Source organism: Cebus imitator, unplaced genomic scaffold, assembly GCF_001604975.1.
Source record: "Cebus imitator isolate Cc_AM_T3 unplaced genomic scaffold, Cebus_imitator-1.0 Scaffold214, whole genome shotgun sequence".
NCBI lineage: Eukaryota > Metazoa > Chordata > Mammalia > Primates > Cebidae > Cebus > Cebus imitator.
Window position 1 is genome coordinate 809631 of NW_016107529.1, and position 21599 is coordinate 831229.

Below are 21599 nucleotides of genomic sequence, written 5' to 3' on the forward strand. Positions count from 1 at the left end.
AAAAAAAAAAAAAAAAAAAAAAAAAAAAAGTTAATGATTGTATCTACCTCAAGGTTGTCATAAACTATAAATGAAACTCTTACATATAAAAAGACTAGTTCTTGAAAAAATCCCCACCTCTCCTTTCTCATACTCCCTTCCTCTGCCTTCTCACACTACTCTTTTTCACTTTTCAGGAGCCAGGAGTATAGAGAAAGAGCTATCCTAAAATATTCTATACAATGTGTATCACTAGGCTTCTAAGGGAGATGGTGATATAGTAACTTTCAAGACATTTATTCTAGTATTGTAATTTCAAAAAAAAAAGAACTAACAGTGTATTAGTCACAATAGGCAAATTACTGTAACAAACAACCCTGAAATCTCAGTGGTTTGACACAGTTAGGGTTAGCTCTCGCTCATTTCACAGTTCAGCATAGGTCCACAGGATACTGTGCTCCACTCAGTCATTCAGAGACCGAGGTGCTTCTCATGTAGTGGCTCTGTTCTCCTTTAGGGTCTCAGAGTCCTCCCTTGTACCCTTTGCATCCACCTGGCAGGCAGGGGAAGAGAGAATGAAGATGGCAGATCATACAGAAATTGTTTACAGCCCAGTCTTAAAAGTGATGTGCATCACTTCCACTCACATTCCATTGGCCAGAGTTCAATCACTCAGCCCCACTGTAGTCTAGCTGTATGGCTATGCAGAAAAGGAAACAGGACTGGGTGGATGCTTGGGCACTGACTGCACCACAGTCAGAGGTAACCCAAAATGGGGCAAATCATTGGAAAAGTAGTGAATGAGCTCCCTTTCATTGAAGGTATGTAAGTAGATTCCAGTGACCCCTTGTTTCCAAGTCCTCATGGGGTAAGTTGGGAGAAATTTAAGCTAGAAGAATGCAGTGGGCCTTTCTATCTCTGAGGTTCTCTGATTCAGTAAAGCAGAAGGGAATTAGAGCTGAATTACCCAGCTGAATTTCCGGTGACTTAAACTGAGTTCTTGGAGTAGAAATAGAATGTTGAATTTCATTTCATGAATTGTTCTTCCAGCTTGACGTATTGGAGATTTTTAGCATGCACACTCACACCTGGCTGCTTGCCACCTTCTGCCATTGCAGATAGGCTTACAGGAAACCGTAAGTGGATCTGCTTTTGATGCTGGCAGCATCTTACTAAAATGCTTTTGCCGGCATCATGGAACAGGAGCAGAATTCAGCTGGGACCAATAATGAGGCTATTTAGAAAGTTCTCTCCACCACCCCCTGACAAGGCAGATGTGGTGGGGATTTTTCCACTCCCATTCTGTCGATGGTGGCCGAAATTGGTTCAAGGCCATCAGAAATGTTTAGACCTCAAGAATTGAAACTCCAGACCCATAAAAAGGACAAATCCTTTCTCACATCTAGCAAAAGAAAAAGAAACTCACCCCAAAGAATCCCAACACAGAAATTTGTCACCTATTGTTCTGTAACAGACCTAGAAAAAGCACAGCCATGTGTCAGTTTGGAAGGAAAAGAAGTACTGGGCTCCATTAAAAATATCTCCAAGTAAATTAAAGTGGCTAATGCTTTTCTTTTCCTGAAACCATGTTGTACTGAAACAACATTTTTTTCTAAGCACTTTCATGTCTGTCATGTTAAAATCCCCAGCCATTGTTGTGTGAGGTAGGGCTGGCAGGTTTTACCCCCATTTAATAGATGAGACTACATGAGGGACAGAGAGATTAAGCAGCCCCCTTAATGTCTGTGAGACACGTGTGCAAGATGAGTACCCAAATCTCTATACTTCCAAACTTTTTTGCTAGACCACACAATGTTATATCAGCTGATGGGTTTTTTTGGCCATTCTAGCTCACTGTAACTGACTCTGTCCATCTGTTGATCCATTAATCCATCTGTCCATCCACAAACTCTGTACCAGGCATTGTGCTTCAGATAGAGATGAATAAGGTTTTTGCCTTCACAGCTTAGGAGGAAAGATGGAAATGGAGATAAATGATGGTTATAATTGCATATGCAGACAAGGTATGATGGGTATATATGGGAAAGTGACAGGATTGGAAACAAAGCATAGTAAGTTCTTCCTTAGAAGGTCAAGGATGGTGTCACGAAGTGACATTTGAGCTGAATCCTATTGGTGTATGACCATCAGACACACAAGGAATCAAGCGACATCCCAAGCAAGGCACCGATTTGTGCAAAGGCATAGAATGTGGCCTATGCAGGGATGTTCTGGCATATTTAGGGGTGGTTTTAGAGAGTAATGAACCCAAGGGGGCATCCTGGCAGCATTGCTGAGCTAAAAGTAAAGAAAGATGTTCTGTAATACTTGTGTGTATCCTTGCTCCTAGACTCATGTGACATCTAAATTTTCTTACTTTAGGGAGTAGTTTGGGTCTGACCCCCACAATTTAGTCTTTGATTATGTACTTTTCCCTTATTCTGCCCATGTTCTCATCATTAGGCCTCGGCTCCCTAGTCTGACTGTAAACACCAATAATAGTGCATTGTGAGTAACAAGGGACTGCTTGGTGATTTTTAAATATTCAAAAATCAAGCAGTGAGCACAAGAGTATATTAGCAGGATGTAGCACCATCAGTGAGAAATTCTACGGACTTTAGTTCAGTTAGGTAAATCAGCACCATGCCAGGCATGGAAGGCACAGATGTTGTTGACATCAAAGATCTTACAGTCTTGAGTGGAAGGTAGACAGGGAAGCTAGTAATCACAATTTGATAAGGACAAGGATAACCTCTGTAACAAGTTCTATGAGAGCTCAAATAGGGAACCATTAATTCTGCCTATTCTCACTCCAATGTCAATTCCTAGGGGAGAGGATTTTGTGTGCCTTGTTTATTGTTGAATCACCAATGTCTGGAACATAGTTGGTGTTCAATAAACATTTGCCAAATGAATTTATTGAAATTAATACTTGAACTTGATTTATGATCATCAGACAGAAGTGGGGGCATTGTATTCCAGATGGAGAATAGCTTGAGTAAAGAAGCATACATAGGTGTAAGTTTTCATTTGCCCAAATGTTATCTCCCTGAATGTAATCCCAGAGGTTGTATAAAGTTTTGGTATCATTGAGATTTCTGTATAGTGGTCTTTATTTTTATTTTTTATTGTTCTTTGTTTGTTTTTAAGCTTTTTGAATTCTTCCCACACATTACTGTGCTAAGTGTCTTAAGAAGATTGACTATACCAGCACATTTTTAACCAGGGCTTCTGACAACTGATGTGATTTTGAATCACCTGCATTAGGGTGGACTTTGTTGCACCTGCATCCTCTATCCTCATCCCTCTGCTGGAAACCATAGTGGCTATCAGGTGAAACTGGTCATAGATAATGTGACCATGTGACCTGGTTTGCCAGTACTGCTTTATGCCTGTTGTCTTGTAATTATTAATAGAGACTCCTTGCACTCTCAAAAATATCTGCGTTCGACCAAGAGAGGGAAGGATCCCTTCTCTCAAGCATCAGTCAATAAAAGTGGTTGATGTAGAAAACCCCACTACGAGATATCAGGAGCTTATTCAATGCTTATTCAGCAGATGTTTGTTGAATGTGATTTCTATCCTGGACACTTCAGGGACCCATAAGTATGAACAAAACGTGGTCTCCCCTTTGTTCTTAATTCAAAGTGATGATTGTACGTAGCCTATCTTTCTCATGGTTATAAGAATAACACAGTAAATATTCTGTGAATATTTGTTGAATAATTATAATGAGTAAATAATGTATGTAACTTAACCTCATCCTTAATTTTCCTTATATGTCAATGCAGAGTTAACAATAACAGTACCAACCTTATAGGATTGTTGTGAAACTAAGTGAGTAAATGCATATAAAGAGGTTAGAGTAAATGCATATAAAGAGGTACCTGACACGGTAAATGCTCAATAGATAGTAGTATCGTGTGAAAGCACTTGGCAAACATAACAGAGCTACCTGTTGCTTTCTGCAGCTTAAAAATGAGAAAAGCAGCTGTCTGGAAGCTTTGTCTAGGAAAGGTTGCATTTGTTAATTTATTTAACCATCATTTATTGTGAATCAGATATAAGCCCCACCCTCAAAGAGCTCAAGTGGGAGAGACAGACATGCAAAAGAAGATTATGAATCTACATACCATGTCCTAGAAATTTGTGCGTTCTGTTAGAGGTCTTCTGGATACCACTTCACAGACCACTCATTGACAGTTTCAGTGGAAGGGGTGCATGTTGATTGTTATTATTCAAAGAAGCAATGTGGTTAGATTGAAATTTAAGAAAGTCTACTGTGACTGGTAGATGGTATTCAGTTAAAACTGAAGGTAAGGATATGTTGATGATAATAATTCAAGACAGGATCAAGTTACCAGCTTTATTTCCAAGCCCTCTCTCGTTACTTGTGAAACCTGTGTTGTCAACCTTGAGTGTGTCCATTGTTAATTGTTGTACTTCATGTTTCTGTAAGTAAAGAATGATTGGCCAGGCACAGTGGCTCACACCTATAATCCAAACACTTTGGGAGGCCAAGGTGGGGGGATCACCTGAGGTCAGGAGTTCAAGACCACCCTGGCCAACGTGGTGAAACTCCATCTCTACCAAAAAAAAAAAAAAAATACAAAAATTAGCCAGGCTTGATGGCAGGTGCCTGTAATCCCAGCTACTGGGGAGGCTGAGGCGGGAGAATCTCTTGAACCTGGAAGTGGAGGTTGCAGTGAGCCTAGATTGCATCATTGGATTCCAGCCTGGGTGACAGAGTGAGAATCCGTCTCCAAAAAAAAAAAAAAAAAAGAAGGATAGGAGGAAGATTAAGTGTGAAACTTTCAGGTAGGTGAAAAGTATGAGAGGGGTTAAGCACTGTTATCCCATATGCTTGGGAGGCCTCAGCAATGGAGACATTCCATTTGGGATTTCTGACAGCAATGAATGAATGCTTCAAAATGAAAGTAATAGACAAGAAGGCTTGAGTTCAGTGCAAGTGCTCAGGGACTTTCCTAAGGTCATACAGCTAGTTTACGGCAGCACTGGTGCTCAAACCCATCTTCTGACTTTCAATTCACTTTTTTTTCATTATAGTATTATTTAGACTAGACTAGATTGGTCACATCACTGGTTGCTGAGTTCCTCAGGGTGCCTCAGGAACTGTGTGGGTATGGGGTAGACATTTACTGAGGCCCATCTTCCCCCAACCAGGAGAACAGCACTGTTCTATTTATCTATATATTGAGGGTCATAAAATTTTGTTTAGAAAAAAGCACTTGCTATAAAAAGTTTGAAAATAAATCCTCTGAAGCTACAAATTAGATAAATAGACTGATATTCCTACAGTATGAACTATATACTCACCCTCCTTTTAAACTAATTTTATATTTATATAATATATAATTTTACACACACACACACATACATGCATATTAACTAATGTCACTGCCTATATAGATACACTGTTAAGTACCTGCACTTCCTAGGGTTTTTCCAGAGACCTGGTTGTATAGATCTGAGAATACAGGCTACAATATCAGCAGTGCCTTCCTCTTTTCCATAGCTTTCACACCATCCAGGCCTATTGGAGTTCCCTGTAACTGACGACTCTCCAGCTCTAGAAGCACACGAATTCAGGGGACAAACCCTCACATTATTCACCAAATAAGTTTACAGCCAGAGCATCCCTATCTCTATCAATAAAACAGTGTCTGTGCTGAAAACTCATAGTTTGAGCTCAATGGATTTGCTGTTTGAAGAGCAACTTCCACTTTGGAGTTTCGGGTTTTAAGTCACTTGAACATTTCTAAGAAGAGTAATACCTTCCTTTGGCAGAATTTTCTCACATCAGAAAAAATGATTTTGTGAAAAGGTAGATTCCAAAAGTTTTTGAGTCATCCTTGGGATTCATCTATTTTTCATACATTTCTAAGACAAGCCATATCTCAGCCTGCCACATGAATATATTTGTTTTACTTTAGCCAATATTTATTGAGCACCAACTATGACAGCCACTGTGTTCAGCTGGAGCGATACAAAGACAAATAAGAACAGTTTTTCTCTCGAGTATCTTGAAAACAGGTAGGAGAGACAGACCTGTAAACAACTGTGGTAATGCTCTGATATGAGTTCTGTGGAGGCAGGAAGAACAAGCTACTGTGAAAGCTCAGATAATGCAGAAGCTCATTTTGCTTAGTGAGGCTGAGGCCTTGAAGGATGAGTACAATTTTCCAGGGAAAGAAGCCATTCTAGATGGAAGAAACGACAGAGACTAGATTGTCATGTCTAGAACTGTGTATATGGAAAGGAATGTCTTGGAGGAATCAGGAAACTTAAATAAAGGCAAGACTGTAAAGAGCCTTGAATGCCATACTGAACAACTGGACTTGATAAAAGCAATAAGGATCTTGGAAAGATTTTTAGGCAGGGCAGTAACAGAACATAGGACAAACCATAAGAAATTGACCACATGTGACTGCTTTTAACCTACAAAAACAATTTTGTTTCAACCTAATAAAAAATGGTGAACATTTTTGAGTAACTAGCAGCATGTCACACCCCATAACACATGCCTGACAAGGATGATCTCATCTAACCCTCACAAGTTTAGGCATGATTGTTGTCCCCAGTTTAAATATGACACTAAAGTTCAGAGAGTGTCTTTGGATTTAATCAAGGTCCTGGTCCCTGACTTTTAAAGCCCATGGTTTCAATGATTGTAACCAACCATCTCCAGTTCTTCATTTTATTAAAATAACTTGGTTAGGCACAGCGGTGCATGCGTGTAATCCTGGCACTTTGAGAGGATGAGGTGGGAGGATCACTTGAGCCTGAGAGGTCAAGGCTGCAGTGTGCCATGATCATGCCACTGCTCTCCAGCCTTGGTGAAAGAGCAAGACTCTCTCCCAAAAAGAAAGAAAAAAACAAATCTCTGGTGACTAGGCTGGGTATTGGAGGAATATGCTACTACCCTGCTTCTTTCTTTGAGGCAGATTTTAAAATCTTCTTCAAAAGCTCAATTTCCCTTTAGCCAGCATTATTACAGTGTAAAGTCAGTTGAAAATCTGAGTTAACCTTACTGAAAATTTTGTTTGCTAATTAAAAATGACTTATTTATAGACTCCAACATTTTACAGCCAGCAGAGACTTCAGGAATCGTCTAGTTTTCATTTCTTATTAACTCAAGAAGATTCTGGTCCAGAGAGGAGAAGTGGTTTGCCTAAGGTCATAGAATTACTAGTAGCAGAGATGAAACTGGCCTTGATGTCTCCTGGCTCTTCCTTTTACATTTCCTAGTGAATTAAAATGGATCTTACTTTGACAAACATGCACCAAGCACCTATTATGATAAGGCCTATTGTTCTAAGTATGTTCTTCAGTTCTCATACATATACAAGTGTGTAAAAATTCATGTTAGATAGATGGTTCCGTTTGGCTAACTACTGATACTATGTCAAAGATATGGGGGAAATCTGTCTTTTAGCTATGCATATCATTGAATTGGCACACATAAATTGATAATAAATTTTTAATAGTGAAGATGTCCATTAAGATTACTGTTCTAAGCCCCTGTGTGTTTTGTTTCCTTTTACCCCAAGGTACCTATGTACTAACAAATAATAAAGAAAATATTTCAAGCATGAGTTTTTACTTTGAGTTGTGAAACCTTGAAGATGATGTAAGGGTTTCAAAATTTTCGAACAAGATTTAAGTTTACTGATAGGCATAACATATATTACACACATTTGCATTCATAGGATTTTTGAAGGCTAGTGAAACTTTTTGCAAGCATTCTTATTTCACTGACAATGGAAAAATAATCAAATGTGATGATTATTTGATTATCCCATGATCTATTTTATGGATAATGAAGTGGGCAAGGTAGGTATCAAATAATAAAATTAGTAAATATACTTTATTCACTCTTCTTAGTAAGGGAGCAATAGCAAGTGGTTGTATTGAATAGTGAGTTCAATATCAATAACGCTTTTGAAAGAACTTAAGTGTAATTCCTATAATGACCTAGGATTAATGATGACTTGATTAAAAAAAAAAAAGAAAGAAAAAGTTACATGTTTGTGAATAATTTTAGTGTAGGACCAGGGCTTTTCTAGACACTCAAATTTTGTAGAAGCCTGGCATCATTATGGTTATCTCATAATATCATAAAGGAAGGTTAACATGAAATAAACACTTGTAGCAAACAAGGCTTTGGGTGTTGTAATGTTAAAACTTCTGTTCAAAAACCTTACATTAAAAAAGATACTCATCTTCGTTAAAGATGTGATCCTTTTCAAGGAAGTATTTTGAACTTGAAGCTGCTGTTGCTAAGGAGTTGCTAAGGGAAATGAGCTACTCAGCATTAATGTGTAACTTTACTCTTCTGCTTAAAAGTAGTTAAATCATTTCACCAGCTTCAGAGTCAGAGAGCGGAAGAACTAAAAAGGGTCAAGTGGAGAGTTGCCTCTTTCTGACAGTTATATAGCATGCCTCTCTTGTTTTTCACATTTTTTTTCTTCACCTCTCATAGAGAAAGGAAGCAACCTTTTTGGGTATAAGAGGGCTGAAAACTAGACTACCAAGTAGGGCAGGGCTTATAATATGTAGAATGTCCCTGGCTAAGGCAGAAGGGAAGTGCTTGACCACTGAGAGAAAAGGAGCATAGGCTGTTGATCTGAGGCTTCTGCTGGTGATCAAACTCAGGAAAGGGCTTTTTATAATAAGTCAGCATTAAGGATGACTTGATAAAGAAAGTTATGTTTTAGTGAATAAAGCATTCACCAATTAATTATATGCTAAGCAGTTAGTTCAAAAGTTTTTCTGAATTTATTTGAAATCAATAATTTATACTCTTTTATTGAGTGTCCGCTGTATTCCAGGTACTCTTATTCTATGTGCTAGGGTTATAAGGCAAAAAATGTACAATTTCTGCCATGCAAGCTCACAGTACAGTGTGAAAGTAACAATGAACTGGCCCAGCACAGTGGCTCATGCCTGTAATCCCAGCACTTAGGGAGGCTGAGGCAGGCGGATCACCTGAGGTCGGGAGTTTAGGCCCAGCCTAACAAACATGGAGAAACCCTACTAAAAATACAGAATTAGCCGGGCGTGGTGGTGCATGCCTGTAATCTCAGCTACTCAGGAGGCTGAAGCAGGAGAATCGCTTGAACCTAGGAGGCAGAGGTTGCGGTGAGCTGAGATCGTGCCATTGCACTCCAGCTTGGGCAACAAGAGCAAATCTCTGTCTCAAAAAAAAAAAGAAAAGAAAAAGAAAGTAACAATGAACTATAATCCATTGAATACAATCTGTAATTGAATTGTTTGAAAATTACTGAAGTCTAGAATTATGTTCACAGTTGGATTTTTAATAAATAAAATTTGGATATATTTGTAAACATCAATGTTTTGGGTCTTTAGTAGACAATTTTATCTGAAGATCAGTCACTCTGTACTCCACTTCCAAGCATGTGGAATGGAATATCACATGCACAAAATAATAGTAGACAAAATATTTCCCTTGTAATCCTCATAGGACCAGGGTTCTATTAACAGCTAGTGACAGAATACTGAATTTACAGGCATAGATTATTTTAATTGTGACTGTTTTAAATGTCAATAGAAGTCAAAGACATTATTTTGAATGTTAGTTTTTGAGTATAGAGTAACACAGGAAACAAGACAAATATCTTTAGATTCACAATTTTCTGTATAAGTTGGTATGTTATATAGTGAAAAGACTGTGGACTGAGGTTGGGCATACATAAGTATGAAACTAAATTTACCTCTTACTAGTTATATGATCATGAGAAAATCAGTTAAATTCTGTAATCTCTAATTTTCTTATTGGAAATCTCAGAGTTATGAAATTAAATGAGATTTATAGGCAAAGCACCTAGCATGATGTTCAACACCTAGTGAATGCTCTGTCAATATTAATTCTTGTTCCTTTTATAAAAAAACTTACTGAATAAGAGGTCTGCCCTCCCACAGCCGTTATATCCTAATATTTCTCTATTTATAGCTTTTAAAAATAGAGTAGGTTGGAATAGATTCAGAGGAGCCCTCACAGGGTTTCTGGCTAGGATGTGATGGCTGTCAGTATCTCTTTCATTTCCCCCTACCCCACCTCTATTCTTATATGAAATATTCTGCATTTTCTTAGCCAATTCTTACCATTCTTTGGACCTCGCCTCAATTCAGGTTTCTCCCATGAAGTCTTCCCCCATCACTCCAGGTGTCATTCTCACTATCAACTATCTCTAACACTTAATTTTGATATTCTTTTTATGTTCTTCCTTATGCTGTTAGGATTCATGCGTAAAAATGAAAGCTTCTTCCCAACCAGATTTTAAGCTCCTTGAAGGTGGGGACTATGACTTCTATTTCTTTTTATTGTTCACGCCAATAATTTAGCACTGAACTTTGCCCACAAGACTAAGTAAATGTTTATCTGCAGCAGGCACTTTTTTATTAGAACTGGAACAGATCATTCAGCCTTTGTTAGTTATGATTGTCTTATTATTATCTTGCTGTTTAGAGAGTCTTTGTATCATATCTTCCTCAACAAGATTGAATTATCCTGAAACTAATACTAATTTATGCATTTCCTCCCCATTCTGAATATTAGTAATAATTGCTGCCATTTAGAGTGATGCCTCCACAAGCCTATGTATGTTTTCTTTTTTTCTGGCAACAAACTGTAAGTGAAGTATTATTGTGCCCATTTTACAGATGAAGAAATTGAGGCTTATGGAGCCTAACATATCATTTTTCCCTAAGGAGATGTTGTGTGACCCCTAGTTGAATCAAAAAAAATGGGCCTTGGGATAGTACTTGAGGTGATAATAAGTGGAACTATTAATATTCGCTAATTCCCCATAACTCAGTACTACTTAGAAAGAAGGACATATAGCTTAATTCAGCTACCGTCTGTTGAGCAGCTACTATATGTAAGGGTTTTTATTCAGGTTTGAAAGATGAAAAAGGGGTAGGGTTGGAGACCCAGTGAGGTACACAACCTGCTTTCTAAAATGTTTTGCTTTCCAGCTTTAATCTTTTGTATTTCTTCCACTCCAGATTTACAGCTTGATCATAATAAGAGATTAAGTGAGACATCTTGAGGACATACCTATCTAAAAGCATGTCATAAAGAAATCTTTTCGAAAACGTTTTTAAAGAATTTTTTAAATTCTTTAATCTTGTTTTTAGTTGTGAAAAAATTAAGCATGACCTTTACCTTCCCTTTCCTTTCTCTTCGAGTCTGTGCCCATCTTTCTTACTGATTCAACAAATATTTACTAAGGCTGGGTGCAGAGGCTTATGCCTATAATCTTAGCACTTTGAGAGGCTGAACCAGGAGGATCTCTTAAGGCCAGGAGTTCAAGACTAGCCTGGGAAACATACTGAGACTCCATCTGTACCAAAAAAAATTTTTCAAATTAAAAAACACAAATATTTATTAAGCATATTCTTCTGTGACATATGGAAAAGATACCTTTTAGATAAGGAAAACACCTTTCGAGAAGTATGATTAGGTATTATAATTGTCACTACTGTGATGTTGAGTAAAATTGTGTATGTCAAGTGCCTAATACACTGTTTGGTATACAGTAGACTCCTGGTAAAATATAGCATTTTTATTTGTGCTTTAGAATTTCTGTAATTTCTTTATTTCTTCTCCTCCTCCCTTTCTCCTGTCCCCTCCTCTCCCTTTGACCTTTTCTTCCTTCTTTCTCCTCTTCCTCCTCTTCCTCCCTTCTTTTTCCATAGATGTTACCTTCTTTGCCTTTTACATCTATTCCTTCATTATCAGTTACAGAAATATAAACGACTCCAGGATTTTTAAAAATTCCATATCAAATTATTTTCAAAAATGTATTAAACTGACTAAACACTATATCCTTTAATGGTATAAATAGCTACTCCATATTTTATATGCTCAGTGCACTTAGATTTGTAAAAACGTATATTTACAGTAGGGTTTTTTGGTTTTTTTGTTTCTTTGTTTTGTTTTTTTTAGTTTTAGTAAAGCTCATCTGAACTGATATGAAAAGGCCCCAAATCCCTTAATATAGGGATCTTCAGAAATCTCTGTGTGTGTTTTCACATTGACCCTGCTGAGATTTTGGGGGGCTGTGATGAAGAATATGTCAGGGACAAGTCCAGACAGGGATTCCACCTAAATCAGATGCTTGGATAAATGTGTATTTACTTTTTCTTCAGAATTTTATAAGATAGTTTGCCCGTACTTCAAATTTTCTTTCCCAGAAAGACGTCCTAGTGCTTTAAGAGTATAGTCAAAGGCAGATTTGAAAAAGTAAGCATACACTGACTCTGGAAAGAAACCTTTTACTTTCAGCTGCTGTTCTTGCATAAGGCTTAAGAATATGGAAAGAAAAGGGAAAGATGAAATATGAATCTATTCTTAGGTCAGTTTACCTGCGCAGCGAACTCCTGGCGATTTAGACAGGTTAGACATCCATTTGTCACATTTCCCTACCCAGTAGCATTCTTCTAGCTTTCCCACAATCTGTAGCAGACAAAACTACTTAGGAAGGAGAAAGGCGCTATTGACTATGAGGTCATATATCTCACAGAGAACATTCGACAGTGAATTTCTGATAGACTCCTTCATGTCAGTCTGGTGCATCTTTCTTGCCTCTCTAGTATGTTTGCATTTTCCTATAAAATACATTTAATATTTCTATATAAAAAAGAAAAAAAAAAACAGAAACCAACACCACAATTCAACAAAGGAAAATGAAGCTTTAAATGTTATCAAAAGCTTTTACATGTAGTGTACCATTTTCTGGACAGACTGATTGTGTTTTTCCTAAAGAAAGAAATGCCAGCAGTTTAGGTTATTTTTCAAGGGAAGAGGTAGAGGATAAAAAGAAATTGAACCACAGGAAAATGTCAGGTCATAGTCACTGATGACGCTATTTAAATGGTGTGCTATAATCATATTAGGGCAGAGCACATGGAATTCCTGATTTCTGCATGACAGTGAAGAAGGGCCAGCAATTATCTATCTCTGTGTGTGTGGATATGTGAGTGTCTGTTCACTCTACCTTCCCACCCCATTTTGCTAATTCAATTGAGGGGCAAGAAGAGGTAATCCAGACAGCCGGAATAGGAGGAAAAGGTCTGCAGCTGTGCTCGGAGGGACTGGTGTGAAGAGAGAGTCTCAGTCTGACTTGGAGTTTTGTGCTGTTGCACGTGAATGCTCTGGAACTGCCCTAATCTACTGAAAATGAGCCGGCTACAGTCATATGGAACAGGTCTGTTTAGCCACATCGCTGGATAGCCTGGCAGATGGTAGACCGTCAATGGGTGGTATTGATTGGCTGGATTTGCCTTAGGGTAACAAGACTATGGGTCCTTAAAAACCCGCTTCATCTTATTTTCCTTTGTGCAGCTTCATACAGCAGTGGTTTTCTCTTCTCATTCCCCCCAGTTCCCAGTATCTCCTTTTTCCCTTGTCAAATTAAAAGTCTTCCTTGGTAATCAAAATAGAGAGGTTACCTTGAGATAAACACTCTCTAAATTATCACTAAGGCAAGAAAACTTGAGAATATTTTATTTACTAGGCTGATTACATTTTAATGTTTGAAGAAAGTGACATTTTTTAATTAGTGTTTAAGACATATGGTGAGTGTACAAATTAGCTTATTTCATACAACTAGGATTTGATGAGAGCAACTCCTCCTTCTCACTCCCCAGTAAAAAACTGTCACTTGAAACTTAATATATGCAAGGAGGTTAAATGGTATTAAGTGATGCTGTCTTGACTTAAAGATGAAGGGGATAGTCACTATTGTGTATGGCTAAATGCTGCCTGGATGAGCTGGAAAAATATTAGTGTCAACACCTGTGTTTGCAAGAAAATGTGGAAGTCCCAGAGCTTTAATTTTGTCCAGCCAAGAAAAGAAAATCCCAGGTATCTGTGTGTGTTGGTTTCTGTTTTAGACACATGTAGAACATAAATGGTGTTGCATGCTTTGTAAGTAATAAGACCCTCCTTAAAATCAGGCCGTATGACAATATAAGTGATGTAATTTATTTTTGTTCAGGTAGTTCTATATCATTTTAACATACCCCCAGTACCAGTCGCTTGGAGCTTTCAACTTGGGACATTCTATTTATTCTTGGCAGAGAAGCAGATTAATTGGAATAGAGTGGTACAAAGGAGATGCCAAGTTAGCTACACATCCAAAATAGTATACGACAGAAATGTTCCACTTCGAGGCAGATCTTTGGGAAAAAGAACAGCAATGGGTAGAGATATGTGATTGGCTTGCTCTTGTGGTTGTTTATCACTATTCACATAATTGTGCTTTAAAAGGAGAGGCTTAAGATTTTGTATTTGTTTTTTTCAGTGGCTTTTAGTTGTTTTTTATCAGAAAAGACCCATATCGAATAAACCTAATTTCTAGTCAGAGGAAAACTTGCACCCTTAAACTCTGGCCTCCATCTTGTAGGTGTTTCATCCACATGCACACTTTTGAGTTTTCATTACTGTGTCTGAATATTTTTCTGTTTTTGCTAAAAAGAAATATTTCGATGAGGTTTTTGGCTTTCCCCCTTGCTCTGTGTTGATTTCCTTGTTCATCCTTTGCTGAATGAAACAAAGCTTGTTTGTGTTTCATTCTTCACAGCTCTTATTAGAATTGGTGGTAGTGTTTTGTTTTGTTTCGTTTCCTTGCTTTAAGTCAAAAGAAGGAATTTTATTTATTTATTTTGACAAGATATAGTGAGAGACAATCTTGCCTGTTAGGATGCTGGTGTTTCTCATGTCACATTTTACACCCAAAAGCTATTCCAAGGGAAAATAAAAATAAATAAAAATAAATTTAAAAAAAAAAAAACCTTTTAAGATGGTTCATTTGAATCTGTGCACTCTACCCACCTGGTGGTTATACAGTGAACTGTTACTTTAAAGAGTAGTTTAAACACCAGCCATGTTTGGGGCAGGCTGCTCTTGCAAAGAGAGCAGTACATATAACAGGAGTCTACTGTGTGTGAGATAAGGGGAAAATTCAGCTCACTGACTAGAGGTTTTAATGTACGAACTCTAGGGAAATAATATATTGACTGCTCTGTGGCGCGCAAGAAAATTGAAGAACCCTTTGCAGACGGAGTGCTTTGCAAAGGTTTCTATCTGTTTCTCTTAAAACAAAATCTGTGGCAAGATGTTTGAAATCAGCAGGACGCTTAATGCTGCTTTGTTAAATAATGAGGTAATATTTTGTCACTTTTTTCTGGGCAGCATCTGTTTTCCCCCCCCCCCACCTTCTTTTTTTTCCCTATGTTTATGAAGGATTCCTTTTTTCCCCCTCATAGAAGTCAAGGAAATACAATTCACGCTTCCATTTCTGTTCTTTCCTTTTGGTGCCTTTGGAGAATTTGGTTGTCTTTTTTTATTTGCAGTTTCAGCCGGCTGCTGTTTCCTAGCCCATTGTGCCACGTAAGGCTTCTCCACTGCGCGGAGTAGGTAGTTATTAACGCTGAATTGGCTTCTGGTACAGTCCATCTGGACTCTGTGTGGGAAAGCTGGCTGCCGGCGACTGATGCTGAGATATCTGCAACCTTTGGGATGTGTGCATGGTGGCAAGGGGCTGACTGATATGAGATTACTTCTTTTAAGGGAAATTGTTATTAATGAGTCAAGAAACTGCTCATTTATGGTAAGAGGAATACAGCGGCGCTGGCAGCCCCACAATGCTGGGATATCATTTTTAGGTTGCCTTTGCTGCTTGAGTGAGACAAGTTTCTGTGGTGGTGGATTGTGGCAGAAAAAAAAATCATGCATGACTGGGAGACTCGCCTGCCTGATTCTTGAGATAATATATTGAGAATCTGTTGCTTTACAAATGTCACACCACTGATGTAGTGGTCAGCCCCTCACTCTGAAAGATGAATGGTACTATTGGAAATTTGATAATAAGGTTGACTTTTCTCAACAATAGGATTCTGCCTTTGTCTTTAGAGAAAAGGCCTCTGAGGACATTTGTGCATTTGTTTGAGGATTCCGTTGAAAGACTTTAGAGTGGAGGTTTGTGGAAAAGTGAGCAATATACGAAATGCATGATTTTTTTAGCCTAGCAAAACCAGCTACTTATCTATACTATCTATACAGCTACTATTTTGGAAAAGTGGCCAGAATATCTTTTAATATACCTAATGTTATTTATGGTTCACTAAGTGTGCTGAGGTTTGTATGGATGGGAGAACAGGGTTTTTAAAATTTTTATCTTTTATAAACTCCAGAGAAATCTAAGTAAATATTTTGTTTCAAGTGAGCTGTTTTTATTTGTGTGTTTGTCAGCATTGTCTTAATGTTTACTTTTCACAATATTTTAATATTGGTGAGATTGCACTCAGAGTTTATGTTGTTGATTTGGGGCACACGTTCCTACTCTGTGTACATAAGCTGAACCGTTTAAAACACTTTAACCTGTGAATTCATCCTTAGTACACAGTTCAACAGATAATGTAGTACTATTGTGACTCACAGGACTTTTTATACATTTGCTAAAGAAATTACTTTAAAAGTTTACTTAATTGAGCATTTTTCCACTTTAAGGAATTATAGTTTTAACATTTTTACTTTTCTGTTTTATGAATTTTCATTTCTAATAGCTGAGTATATTTATACTCAAGTCTAATGGATGATGCAGTGTACACAACACATACTGTTTTATGATGTATCTGTATTTTCTAAAGTGTGAATACATATGTATGTTTATATGTATGTGTTCATGAAACAGTATCTTGGAGAGAATAGTTTTAGTTTTGAAAAATATAAGGTTATTTTCTTTTCTAATAATTTTTCACAAACCCATTTATTCTTGGACTTTGAAGCCCAGAAATACAGCTTATTTTTCGGCCTGTATTTCTACTCTGCCTAGTTCTGTCTCACTGCCAACTCTAGTCAAAGATTAAAGATTACGTTGAATTTTGTCTTTGGTAATATGTGTTACCGCTGTGTATTTATTGAAGAACAAATTGATTAAATTATGAGTTAAATAAATAGTGACACATTAGTCTTTTGCATAGGTGTGAAGCATAAACTTCTCAGGTAAGCCACTTAAAATACCCAAACCAGAACAAAAAATACACTACTGAAGGCTTGGTAGTGTAGAGGTTATAAAATATGTAAATAGGCAGACAAACTGTATACATCACGACACACTTGCTCAATGTCTCTTTGCAAACCTCTTAAAAGGCCAAAGAAAAAAAGACTTCCCTTTGAAGAAGAGAAGCAAAATCACTTGTTTAGTTAAGCAAAATGAGTACTCTGCACAGGTTTTGAAATGAGACTGTTGTCAAAAGCATGTTTTACCTTTCTCTAAAGTGTTAGGAGAATGTGTTTTAGTGGATTTTTAAAAATTCAGATCATGCCCCTATCCAAGTTGAAAAATAAATTCATTTAAATAAATCATTCATCATCCTCAGTTTTGAAAAGCTGAAGCAAAAGGCAGAAAGGTAGAGGCTGATAGCTGCCCCTCCTTTACCCCCACCAAGTTTTTTCTTTTTGTTTATTAGGAAATAGTTTTCTGAGACAAACTTGTATGAACCTAGTTCACAGAACAAGCTTAATCCCCAACTTGCTTGATATTGAAATGTTGTCCATGTTAGCCGGAGAAGGAGCGTTACTTACTAAAAATCAGCAATATCCGGAAATAATAAAGTTAAATTGTAGATGAATTAGCACATTAAAGTGCTTTTGTTGTATCTTTAAGCCTACAGGCAGATCATTAAATATGCATTTCGCTAGAAAGCAACTGTCTAGAAAGATAAGGTGGTTGAAAATATTCCACAGTGGAAAAGCCCTCCATCAGAGGGGTGGGATGGTTCAGCCCTCAGGACAGGGGAAAGAAAGGAACCTCCCACTGTTAAGGTTTGCAAGCCTCCAGTGATCTGCAATTGTTACAGTACTTTTGAGCTGGGAGGAGGGAAAAGGTAAAAATACAAGTATGGCTGTTGTTGCTTCAGCCGGGCCTTAATTACCAGACACAAGAAGCAGTTCAGAAATCTGGTCTCTGTTGTTGTAGAGGTCACCAAATCATTAACATCGTCAATCTGGCAGTAGCTAATTTAAATAGCACCTGATGTTGCAACGCCTCCCTTCGTTTCCCCAGCCAATCAGATCCAAGCTTCGGCTGACAGATGGTCCCATAAATGGATGTAAAAAGGGGAAGCTTCGAGCCAATTTCAGCAAGGCTCTGTTCAGTTGTTCTTATCTACATCCTAGAATCAGGGGTTTCAGCTCACTGCTCCTTTTCTTTTTTTTTTTTTCTTTCTCTCCCCCCCCCCCCCCCCCCCCCAAATAATTGATTTGCTTTACAATCATCCACACTGTGTTTTGTGGATCTTTAATTATATATAACAATAGTAGTCATTTTAAATATATATTCTGAAATCTTTGCAAATTTTAACAGAAGAGTCGAAGCTCTGCGAGACCCAATATTTGCCAATAAGAATGGTTATGGTAGGTATGACTAGATTTATAATCTGTTGTTTGTGTTGCTGGAGGGAAGAAAAGCATCTACCTTGACCAGTCTTATGCTTGCACAAGAGTTTAGTTCTGTGCTGCTGTTTGGTTCCTACATTTACTATCTCTTTTGTGTAGAGAGTGCGGGTAGGTCCTTTTATTGAAAAGCAGTGGGGATATAAGATTGTCATTTTTAACAGGTCGTTGTCAGTTTTCCCTTCAACATAAAGGCAAGGGGTGGAGGGGGAGGGCTGAAATAATTGCTGGTTTGTTGAAACAGGTTATATTACTTAAGATATAATGGCAAAAGAAGGGTTTTCTTTTTGTAAGGGAGAGGTGGTTTGTCTACGTGCCTGGGTTTTGTGGGGCTGGGGGTGGATGCAGTGGGGTTAGGAATCTCTCCATTTCCGTGCTGGAAATTTAAACCTCGAGAGGCAGCTCCTGGATACTGAACATTGAGATGGGCAGTTGTGTTTCGGGGGACTGCGCAGCCAAAACGGCAAAGAGAGTGATTTATTTGGGCTTCAGTAAATGCTGCATCTTGTATTTCAAAGAGTTTCCTGTCATGACCTCATAAAAAAGAGGAGGCGGCTTGTATGTGTAGCAGTGCCTGGCGTGTTGAGTTGTTGCTTCCTTCTCTGGGCAGCAGCTCTGTAAGAAGGAATGTCAGCTTTTACATAACGTTCCTTTCCGCTTTTGACACACTGTGTGAGGGTCCATCTTCTTCTGATCACAGATGGAGTGGAATGGCTTGAAGATGGTAAGTGAAAAGAGGAAGGCAGCCTGGAGGTTCCAGCCCTGTGTGTGTGTGCGTGTATGTGTGTGTATGTGTAAGGATGCTGGACTGTGCATCGTAAATCACTGTGCTGATTGTGTGTGTATGTATGTGTGTGTTTATCAGTATTTCTCTTTTCTGAAAACCAGAATCCATCTCCAAGTGTAATGGCACTGCATGCACACTCGGCACACATACTGCCTCTTCCAGCAACACACATTTTAGCCAAGGAAGGTTGGTGTCTTTTTTGACAATCAATGTCACCGTCACTGTTGGCTGGCGTGTCCACCGCCTCTGTGAGCCTTCAACGGAATTACACGACTGCTAAAGTTAAAGGCACATTTCTTTTTCAGTCTCATGCTAGGAGTGATGGGGAAAGATGGGAATGAGGGGTGGAGGAGGTGAGATTCAGTACCAGCAGATGCAGTTGTGAAACAGGACTTTCGGATGTGGAAGGGGAAGTGGAAAACCTTTCTGCCGAAGTAGTAAATCTATTTTTAGCATCATCTTTTTCTGAAAAAAGAATCAGGGAAACTCCTTGAGTGTCGCTTCTGTCGCCTGATGTTGACCCTGAAGATATGGCACAAAATGGCATGATCAGATGCCACGAGTACCCACTTTGACTTTGAATTTTCACCAGCAATAGGTTTCACGGGGTTTCAGAGCTGGGTATGGGGGCAGGCTGTAAATTCATAACCATCTTACTTATTTTCCCTAGAAAAGCCTGGGGAGGACTTTTCGCTCTGCATAGATGTTATAACAAAGCTGTGGTCTTTTTTCCATTCTTAGAGGATTGCCTTTGTCTGGCTGCTTGTTTTGATGGGTGTAAAACAAATAAGATTAGACCGAGCAGCCCAACTGAAAGCGATAGCTGGGAGGAAAACCCAATGAAAGGTTGCCGGGGAAACGAACAGAGGAGAAGCCGACTAGGGAGCAGGTGGCTATCATGAGAACACACTGCAAACAGTGTAAAAAAAAAGGGGAGGGGGACAGGACCTCGATTATCTTTGCTGTTCTTTGTGGCCAGCCCAACTTTAATTATTCGTTATAAATAGGTGTTAATTACATTTCTAACTCTGGTTTACAGTGATTTTTAGAAATCTATTTTTAAGCATCTGTTCTGTCTCCCCTGTTTGTGTGTGTGTGTGTGTGTGTGTGTGTGTGTGTGTGTGTGTTTTGTTGTTGTTGTTGTTTAAAAAACCCAGAGAGGAGGAGAGGGGGAAGGGAGGGTAGGGAATTTTGCTTTTTTTTTTCTTCCTTTTTCCCCTTTACCCTGCTGTGAAATTGTACATGCGAAAAATCGCAAGGAATCCTGTGAGACCATTTGAAAAAAATGTAAATTATATTGAATGAAGTTGATGGAAGCATAATAGTGAACTCCCACAGCTGATAGGTTCTGCAAATGATTTCTTAGAAATTTCCAGCAAATATTCATAGGAAAAATATAGGTAGAATAGACCTACCCTAAGCAATGATTTTGTGTTAGGTGATATTGGTATTTTTTTTCTAAATCAGATGTTGATACTATAGTTTCAGGGGAGTTCATTGTGCCTCTCATTTTTTATCCTGAGTAGAAATTACTTTACAAAATAATAAATGAAGAGGCTTTTTCTTTCCTTCTTTCCCCATGCCCACAGTCACGGGATCCATCAGGCTTGCACTCTCACAACCACTGCCTTCTATTTGGCATTTGGTCCTGGTTCTGATCTTGGCACAAACTGAGTGAAAAGCTGATTTTTATATTAGTGTCTTTGAATGCCTGGGATGCATGTGTGCACTGGGTGACAAGCATCTCTCTTTTTGTCTCTCTCTCTAAGTGTGTTTTACTAATAGACTCTTTTTCCTCATGATGGTGGGTACCAGAACTGAAAGGTGTAGTACTTGGGTGAACAGGAGATAGCGTAAAAACAACTGAAATGGTGATCTGTTAGGGGTTTTTACTAAGGGAAAAAATAGATAGATGATCATGTTGCTAATTGTAGGCCCCAAAACGAGAGATTTTAAAAATGCCGAAATACATTAAAAGGTTAGGAAATATAATTGGCTTTATTGAAAGTACTTTTAATTTTTACTCTCTTCATTGCAAACCCCCCACCCCAATTCTTTTTTCCTTGCAGATTCATGTTTTTGTTTTCTCTTCTCATTGGGGGATTTAAAATTTTTATTTTCACTTTTGAGGTAAAAATAAATAAACTTATATTTTTTGTCATACACTTGAATCTTGCAGCCATATGTTGAGTCCGTAAGCCTATGACACCTTTAAAAAAATAGAATAGTTTTTTTAAGTCTCTAATATAGTTTCTTTTTTCATTTTCTAAGAATTTTCTGGCAATTTTTAGTTAGGGGAAAATAATTTTTGTAAGAAGTGTCATCTTG

General features: G+C 38.1%; 1 protein-coding gene across 7 annotated transcripts in view; it reads left to right on the top strand.

Moving 5' to 3' along the window:
• The window catches only part of ELAVL4 (ELAV like RNA binding protein 4), a 156231-nt gene that overhangs the window by 40970 nt on the left and 93662 nt on the right, over window positions 1–21599 (top strand). For 2 of the 7 annotated variants that reach the window (XM_017548708.1, XM_017548710.1), the window contains exon 1: window positions 18160–18445. The exons of 1 other annotated variant lie outside the window; for it this stretch is intronic. In XM_017548708.1, coding sequence (XP_017404197.1) covers window positions 18437–18445 — 9 coding nt within the window. In that variant the 5' untranslated portion in view covers window positions 18160–18436. Of the gene's footprint in view, window positions 1–15480; window positions 15639–18159; window positions 18446–18864; window positions 19209–21599 lie in introns of those variants that run through there. 4 more of the 7 variants (XM_017548707.1, XM_017548709.1, XM_037745798.1 and 1 more) reach the window with 3 other exon arrangements.